This window comes from Trachymyrmex cornetzi, unplaced genomic scaffold, assembly GCF_001594075.2.
Source record: "Trachymyrmex cornetzi isolate Tcor2-1 unplaced genomic scaffold, Tcor1.1 scaffold43, whole genome shotgun sequence".
In the NCBI taxonomy this organism is placed as follows: Eukaryota; Metazoa; Arthropoda; class Insecta; order Hymenoptera; family Formicidae; genus Trachymyrmex; species Trachymyrmex cornetzi.
Window position 1 is genome coordinate 726524 of NW_017299069.1, and position 9696 is coordinate 736219.

The following is a 9696-nucleotide window of genomic DNA, read 5'->3' on the forward strand; positions in this document are numbered from 1 at the left end:
AGAAAGTAGTGGCCAGCGATGGACAATACTTTGAATCATAAATGTATAACCAGTTTTTTACAATAAAGCCTCGAATTTCGGAAAAAAAATGGCGGACGCAAAGTTGTACATCTAATAAAAAAACATTTATCTTTGCATAATTAAAGTTTTGCATGTCAAATCTTATAACATTAAAGATTTATTAGAAAATAATAATTATAAAATAATAATTATAATGACTAATCTAAATAGAAATAGATCTAATGCATTTCTTTAAAAAAATTTACGAAAAAATTTATTTCGATTTAATTTCGTTTAATTTTCTAAATCTATTTTCAAAATTTATTTTCTCGAATTAATTTCAAAAAAAGTGGATTAGATTATTATTCTAATTTTTTCAATCCCTTTGGGTTGCTGTTTAATTAATCATGCATTAAACACGCTACGCGATTGCCTCTCACGTATGGATTTTCTGAGAAAATCATAATTAATCTTCGCGTAACAAAGCCGCGAGGCACTTGTGTTAATAAATAAATCTCCCGGAAACGAGACGTCAGATTCGCATGAAACTTTAGCGCGTTCGCCGCGGCCTTGCGAGATTTACGAACTTAATCTGCGTCAGTATTTTCTTGCACCGTAGGTATCGTAACTCCCCTCCCCTTTTCTCTTTCTCTTTCTCTCTCATTTCCGCGGAGCATGCTCACCTCGCACGACGATCCCGGTGCCAGACGGCGATGTCCAGGGACGTGGGCCTGTGACCGGTACAGTGACTATTGTATACCGGGCAGGGAAGTACGAGAGTCTCACGAAACACCGGATTTGGCGTAGCACGGTGAACTGCGGTCCTCTTAACGACTCCCTCGCCGCTGGTGTTCTTTAGACTCGCTTTCACGTACGCATGCACCGGTCCTTCGTATGCTCTCCTCAAGTCCTTGCACCTTATCACTGCGAGAATTATAAAATTTTGATAATATGAAAGATATATACAGGATGTATCTAAAATAACAGTGCTAGTCCTAACGAAAAACTAATGGTGCGTTCAGGGAGACGTTATTAGCGCTATTTCTGTCATTCTATCTTCATTAGTTATTAGACGTAAAACAAGGATAGAATGACACAAATAGCGCTAATAGCATCTCCTCGAATGTACCTTAACTCGAAGAGTCCTCTACCATTTTGCAATTTTCGCAATAGTTAACGAGATATTAATTTCTAAATATTGCCGAATAAGTAGATAAAATCGATGTATAAAACAATTTTAAAATATCTTTCAGTGTTCTTTGTGAAATATTTTAAAGATGTTTCTTAAAGAGAATTTTCAAAGATATCTTAAAGTTGTCTTATATGCGTCGATTTTAGACATTTTACTCATTCAGTAACTAAAAAAAAATATTACGAAAACTGATAGAGAACTTTTTGACTTAGTTTTTTATTAGGAATAGCACTATATGATTAGTGGACGTTATTTCAGATACACCCTGTGTATGTATATATACTTTATTACATTATATTATTTGTTTTAGAAGTTTTATTCTATTTTCAAATGGACTAAAAATAACTTCATGTAAAGATTCATGACTTTGTTGAAAAGAGTTTCACTGCATATCAGTGATATATAAATAAAATAGAACTGTGTGTAAAGATTACGAAAAGTAATAAGTTTATGTTGAGTTAGGAAGTTCTTGTAAAGGAAGAAGTCCCTTTACAAAATGATAAAAAGACTTTTTTAATAACCCATATATTCTATTTTTAGAAAATTGGCAATTATATCACTTGATAGAGCAACGTTTCAGCTTTAAGAATGTATATTTTTAATTGCAATGCGACGATTTTTAACGGAGTTACGATCAATAAAGTCAGAATGTTCCTTTTCACTTAATTCGCGAGTAACTCAGGAACAAAAAATCGTAAGAACATTTTTAAAAAACGATTTTTTAGGGAAAGCTTTGAGCTTTTACAAGAGATAGTCGAAAATTTGCTTAAATTTTTTTGGACACGCTACAGACCTGCAAAGTGAAAAGAAAATTTTTCATTTTTTTCTCATAGTTTTTTATATGTAAAAATTACAAAACTCACATAAATTCAAAAAATATAGTAACCATTCGAAAGTAGAGATTTCAAGTTTTAAAACCCTTCTTTTTTAATTTTGATCATTTTTAACGAAGATGTTGATAGGGAAAGGTCTTTTTACCAACTTGTAAAAAGACTTTTTCCCTAACCCAATATTTATGTAATTTCTAAAAAATAAAGGTCTCTCTCTCTCTCTCTTTCTCTCTCTCAATCAATCAATTAATCTTAAAATGTAAAAAAACATATATGTGTTATAACTAGAATACATATATGATTATAATTACTATAAGTAATAATTAATAAAAAAATGTTCTGATAATGCTTTATATTAATCAATTAAAAACAAATTAAGGAACGTAATTACTGGAAATGTATTTTATGATATATCTTTATTTTAATTTTATCTTTTTTTTTTATTTATTAAAATTATTGATATGTAACGAAATAATAAGAAAATTATAATTTTATTTTTTATTTATAAAAATACAATAATTACGGAGACTGGCGGAGACGACAAACACTAACGTAAGTGCACGCGCGCTACGGTCTTTTAGACCGACCGTTACAAACATATCAAATTTTATGTATATAGATATAAGCGTGTTTACGTCATCTATTCTCGCATAATATACGAAAAAACATTAACAAACATTAAGGTAAAGATAAAAATATAATAGAGCCAATAAATTAAAAGATATAAATAGAAAATGGAAGTGTACGGCAAAACTCCCGGGTTAATAATTAACGAATATTTTTTACAATAACTAACGAATTAAGCATGCGGGATTGGACATTTTACAGTTGTAGTCACCTTGGTAGCTTTCAGACGTTGTTTTAATTTATATTCGCATGCTAAGGAGGGACTGTCTAATAATGTAATGAAAGAATCAATAGGCTGTTACGACCTTTGCCCTATTTCATTTTTATTTCACCTTCGCATTCCATTTACCCACCTAGGTTTTATCGATGATAGAATGGAATTACGAAGACGGAAGCTTAATGAATAAGAAAGTGAATATGCAATCATATCGGAATAATCAAATCTCTTTCCAGTTGACATTTTCATTGTCAATAATCAAAGTCATAGTTTATTACAATGTAACAACGTCTGCTTTTTAATTATGGCTACAAAAACAGCTGTATAATAGTTATTTATATAGTTTTTATATAGCTATGTTTTCCTTAAATTGGGGCTTTTAGAAAAACCAAGAAGTTGTCAAGATTGATATATGTGTAGCACTTAAACATGTGCGGTAATAAACTCCGTAGTACACAGAGTATTTTGTTAGTTTCCTTTGCTTATTATCATAAGTTCCGCTACATTTAATCTGGACATGTAGTCACTTTAATTTGCCGTAATTACACTATTTCAAAATTATTTAATATTTACTACTTTTATCACTTTCCGTGATAATTTATGGCAGTGTTTTAGAAGCCAGTAACGAAAGTAATTTCCACAATGCATGATTGGTCCGATTTACAACAGTGAAAGTGTTTTTCATTTAATTATAAATACAAATATAACATCTAGCTTTGCATACTAATAATTATTGTGTAATTGTTTCATAATTTCGGAATTCATTAAAAAAACAAAAATTTTTAATATTATACGCACATATAGAGTGTATTAGTTTATTAGATAAAAAGACAATTCCGTCTTTGTTAGTTTTCATTTTTACTTTGACGCGTTGAAATAATATACAGAAATAATTAAATTGCGTCATTATTTTATTACTTTAGAATGTTGAAACTGCTTTAATTACTACTTAGATTTAATTTATAGTAGGTTTGCCATGTAAATACATACAAATTGACTTTAAAATCTTTTAGTATATTATAACATCAGACTTTAATATTTAATTAAATTAAACCGTCTAAAAATAAAAAAAAATAAAATATTCGTGTATACAGTCGAATAAAAAATGTTGGTTCATTTATATACATTGTGGCAAATTTTGCATTGTGCGACGGTACTGCGGACAGGAGGAATCCCGGAAAATCTACGCTCCAGGCTCGCTCTTACGGCCGACTGTACCGCGGCACTCACTACTTGCGCCCGAGGCCGTCTGGCCGATGCGGCATTCGCCACTGGCTCCATCCGTGCCGAGGATTCGCATCGCGCGATCCACTTTTCGGCGATTACCACGCACCATGACATCGTGCTTCGAATAATCCTAAACGAATAGTCTCAATAATAAGCCGACGTGTAGGTTTAATTTGCAATGAAAAGACGCACATACACACATCACTATTTGTTGCTGCAAATAATTCTCTTTCCTTACGTAGATATATTTTCTTTGCTAAAATAAATATATATCCATGGAGGAAATGTTTACACCGAAAAGTATCACAGCATAAGTAATACGAACGAGATTTCCAGGGTAAATTGTGTCGTTGTGCACTGATTGTTTTTTCGTTTGTCAACTCACCCTCGTATATAAAAATTAAACGGAGATTTCTGGATGACACGAAAGATGACGAAGGAGCTATGCTGTCACGAGAAACAACCGCAACCGAGGATGATTAACCGATTCTACGAAACGATTACTAGACGCGTCAGCAAGCGGCGCATCGACCGAATGCGACGCATCTCGCTCCAAGCATGGAAAGAACGACTAGCAGAGCGAATCGATGAAGTGAATCTCGTCGTTGAGAACGAGAAAGGATCGCGACTGTTTAAAGACAACGCAACGGTGATCAATGTCGATGGGCTTACTAACCGGAATTGAGTCGCCGGGAGGGTCTGTGGGTTACTGGCACAGTATTATGCCGAGTGTAGGGGTGCCGAGCGCCCTCGAAGCACCTCCTCTCACGACACACAACTGGCGCATGTCTCGTGGCAGCGAAATTTCAGGGGTGTGCAAGAGTGGCAAGCTACCCCTTGACTAGACATAATTGGAGAATAACAAATATTTCTCTTATTGTTAGAAAGAAGCAAGAAATTTTATCTTTAGAGATAAATTTTCTTGCTTAATAAATAATGTTTAATAGTTGCAGCAAAAATTGCATATAGCAATAGTATCTTTTTAATTATTTTTAGAAAACATTGTGCAAAATTATTACCTTTTTTCATTATTCTTTAATATCAATTTAGTATTAATAAAATTTATGTCCCATTATCCAGATATATTAATAGATATATATTCACAATATTTTATTTAAACGTGTCTTTTAAATTTGATTGAAATATATTTGCATTTTCTTCTGTGTCTCCATTAATCCGGGAATAATTATCTGATTTTTTCTTATGTAAACGATTACCTGTAGTCCCTCAAAAAATCTTTAGATTTTTACACCCCAATTAAAATCTGACAACATATTGGATATTACTAATCGATTTTCTGATTTATTAGTATTTAAATACTTTATGGATATAAATTTAATTATATAGATATAAAAATACCCTAGGTGACTATTCCCGAATTAATCACAATTAATATCCATATAAAATATAAATGTGGACTCACCTCGAACGTGTATATGCTCCGCCACAAGAGAACACTCGATTTCGATCGATCCGCGACAATTAGATCTCGTCGGCAGTTCACCCTCGGGACTGAACTTCAAACATCTTCTGACAGTCGCAACCAAGGGGACTTCCGGAGTTGTCGACACAGAAGTGACGAATGATTTCGAGCTATGCAGATCATCCATCATGGACGACTTGAGGCTGTCAAGGTCCCAGGAACTGGTCTTTCTACTAATATCATCCTCCTTACGATCTTCAACATCGTAGAAGGACATTTTCGTGGCTGGCACATGCTTCTCGTCCAAGGTCGAATCAAGATCTGTCTCCAATGCGAGCTTCTTTACATTTGGATTGATGGCTTCGACTAGCGTGACCTGATTCTCCTTCGTCGAAGGACTACATGTCCTCTTGGCTCGTTTGCCGTCCACCACTTTATCGCCGTCCTTTCGCGGACGTTTCCGGCGAATGCCACGTTGCCTCTTCAACGTGAACTCACCATCGAGGTCATTCAGAGGCGACGTGAAAGCCCAGGACACCGGTGAAGGGTCCTCCAGGAGTTGACTGACCGACGATATGGAGCTGTCGTTACGTGCCGGCGATTCTTCCTCTACTACCTCCGCGATAGTCTCATACGTATGATCCGTCATTTTCGATTCCGGCCGTTTTTCGCACGACGCCTCCAGAACTTTGTGTCTTTCCTCGGCGTCACCCAGAAGAATTTCCGCTACGGTCTTGCTTCCAAAGTTTACCTCTTGTTCTCTGCACACACATCGTAATTTGATGATTTTTAATTTGGAAAATTTGTCATAATAAATTTATTCTCTTATTACCTTTATACACATATACAATTTCATATACAATTTTTTTAATTTCAACATCGTAATTGTTTTACGAAAGTACAATATTGATTCGCTCAAGGCAAAACTATATAAAATATAGCAGTCAAGAATCAACTCAGTTTCTGTTTGTTATCCTCTGTTTATCGAGTAATAAAAGTCAATGAGATTTCCAGAGATAATATACAACGAACCAAAAGGAGTTTAAAATTTTATTTTACGAAATTGTAATATTGGGTTGGCGAGAAAGTTTTTTCACTTGTTTTTATGCAAAAGTTTTTCGTTTGTCGCGAAATTTTCGTTACAATTATATCATTCGCTAGAACAAAGTTTCAGCTTTAAGAACCTGTTTTTTTAATTGCGGTATGATGGTTTTTATCGGAGTTATGAGCAATCAAAGTCAGAATGCTCCTTTACTTAACTCGCGAATAACTCAGGAATAAAAAAATCATAGGAACATTTAAAAAAAAATGATTTTGTAGAGAAAGCTTCAAATTTTCCCGATAGGTACTCGAAAATTTTCGTAAATTTTTTTTGAGCACGTGAAAGACCCTCAAAGTGAAAAGAAAATTTTTCATCTTTTTCAATTCGTAGTTTTTTATATGTAAAAATTACCAAACTCACAGAAACTAAAAAAATATAGTAACCTTTCGAAAGTAGAGATTTCAAGCTTTAAAACCCTTTTTTTAACTCTAGCTACACATCTTGGGGTCCCCGGGACTCCAGCGCAACTTTCTAAATCAAGATTTTTTTCGCGTTTCTAAATTTTTCTTCTTCTTTGAACCTATCTCGAAATTTCTTAATTCTATCGACTTTTACACATTATGGGCTTGTTCCTTAATCAATTTTCCATCGATTGAAAAAAAGTTAATTGAAATATATTCATTTTTACGAAAGTTACGGTAACAAATATGAATGGGGTCCCAGAGACCCTAGTGTGTATATTAAGCGTGCAAAAAACAAGTGTATAAAGCTAGGGTTAAATTTAAATTTCATTCATTTTTGACGAAGATATTGTATATACAATTTTGAACTAAAAAAATACGAAGAAACTTTCTTTCCAACCCAATATATTATATTTCGATATTTTTAACAAAATTCTTCCAATAGCTAGAGGTTTTTCGCCGCACTACTCATACCCGTTACAAAGAGTTTATAATCATCACTTTATTCAATTACTTTATTATTATTATTATTATCTTACCTGTGAAGCACCTCCGTAACTGTGTTGTCCATATTCTCATACTTCGGTAAGTCTTGATCTATAGTGAGACTAGACAGCTTTCCAACGAGCGGTGTCTGTCCCTGAGCTGCCTTCGTCTTGAAGGGACTGATTGCTTGAGCAAGTTTAGTGTGATACGGTGTCCGACATCGAGCATGAATCTTCGTTATCTTTGCTAACTTTGGTAAATACGGCGTTCTTATAAGCCGCGTCTTTTGCTCGACGTTTTGGGAATAAACTTTAGTCTTTGTCCCTAGGGGCATTGAACCAGCCTCCATCACATCTTCAGGGCTGGTCGCCATCGAGATCTGCTGGAAAAAGTCGGAAACATGCGACTGCAGATTCGCTCGTGCCTCATTGACAACATTTTGTGGCAGTTCGTTGTCGCTCTGAAAGTTCTTGGCGCAACTGTTCATGAAGAGTGCGGGGTCTGTCGGTAGAGTCAAGGCGGTGGAGCACTTGCTACCAGGTGGGTAATATGTGAGCGGTCCAATGTCGGTATCCACTCTTGGCGTGCTTTGATAAAAGCTCTCGGACACTGGGGAATTTTCTCCTGCTTGTGACATAGATTGGCGTTTATTTGACTTCAGATGTGGCTTTGTTGCCTGTAAAATACATTGAGCAATATGTCTTTTCATTAAAAAAAAGAAACGCTATTAGAAGAATCACTAATCATGCGAGAAAAATAATTTCAGTCAAATTAGCTGAAAACTGTGCTATTTTATAGTTAATAAAATATTGATCAAAAATCGCCATAAGTATAATAATAAAAAATAAATAGATTTTGCTATAGCATCATTTGAAAGTTGCTATTTTGGATCTAATCGTGTTGAAAAATATCGTTATATACATAATACACTGTTGTTTAACTGTATGAGATACTGCTAACTGTATTACTATTTTATTTATTATTACACTGAGAAAAAAAATTGTTAACTTAATTAAATGCGTTTAGTTCGTAATGATTATTTAGTTCAAATATTTATATATTTAGATTAACAAACTCTTGTAATAAACATGTCAATTGTTTGAATTAACAAATATTTAATTGAATTAACAAATATTTGCTTGACAGCCCGTGACTGCTACATTTAGTTGAATCAACTAATATTTTTTTGAAACAGCAACTTTTTTTCTCAGTGTATAAGAGAAAAAAAAGTGAGTTTATTATTACCTGAAAATATGTCCTCAAGTCAGTTCCACTACTCCTACACCTTCTCTTTCGAGCCGGCGTTGTTCTGGATGTGTTCGACGCATTCTGAGTAGATACCTGTCTTGTTCGGCAGCTAGCAGAAGTCGGCGGTGTGTTAGACAAGTCTCGGAAAGGCCGGCGAGGAGGCTTGTTTAAAGTGGGCGGACCGTGAGGTGTCGAACTGGTTGTCGACAACGATCTCGAAACCGTCCACTTCAACATCTCTAAATGCTAAACAAGAAGAAAGAGAGAGAATGATAACGGACAATTTTAAAAATAATTGGAGAGATTATTGATACACGGTTTTGCTGAGATATCTAAAAATTTAACTAGATACATCTGCAAATAATTTTGTTGAACCTATAAACTATCAAAATAATTATGTAAGATACTCAAGTTAGTTGCTAAAATATTAAACTTTTTGTAATATTTTGTAATCATGCTTAAGTTTTCTACATAAATATTTTGACGGTTCAACAAAATTATTTTGAGAGATCTGTATTTAGTTAAATTTTTAAATATTTCAACAAAATCGTTCCTGTAGGAGAAAAGTCTTTCTCAAGAAACTTCAAAATCAACATTGATATATGTGTATCTCATACATAAAAAGAATAATCTAGATAATAAGAGACATTGAGAATTTTCTCAACGTCAAACATAATTAATTTTCTAGGCTGTTCTTTTTATGTGTGAATTGCCATCCCTTTAATTCTCTAATATATATGTCAAGTGTTCCGGAAACCGCAAAGCCACGAAGCGATTATTTTCACCTCAACACGTCACTTTCCCCTGTGTGTTCACCGTAATAACATTTCATTAAAGAGTCCTTCACATCCAATCTAGCTATTTCCTTCGTACAAAGGAAGTCCAAGGGCTGGGCTGAGCTGTCATTAATCCATGACGCACGCGTACGGCGTACGTGAAATGT

At 34.1% G+C, this 9696-nt stretch overlaps 1 protein-coding gene across 1 annotated transcript in view; it reads right to left on the reverse strand.

Moving 5' to 3' along the window:
- The window catches only part of PsGEF (Protostome-specific GEF), a 26477-nt gene extending 17487 nt beyond the window's left edge, over window positions 1-8990 (reverse strand). Inside the window, exons 1-4 of the mRNA XM_018512803.1 lie at window positions 8751-8990; window positions 7559-8181; window positions 5517-6277; window positions 684-924 (exon numbers count right to left, since the gene is read on the reverse strand). Coding sequence (XP_018368305.1) covers window positions 684-924; window positions 5517-6277; window positions 7559-8181; window positions 8751-8990 — 1865 coding nt within the window. The remainder of the gene's footprint in view (window positions 1-683; window positions 925-5516; window positions 6278-7558; window positions 8182-8750) is intronic.
- Between the last annotated feature and the right edge of the window lie 706 nt (window positions 8991-9696).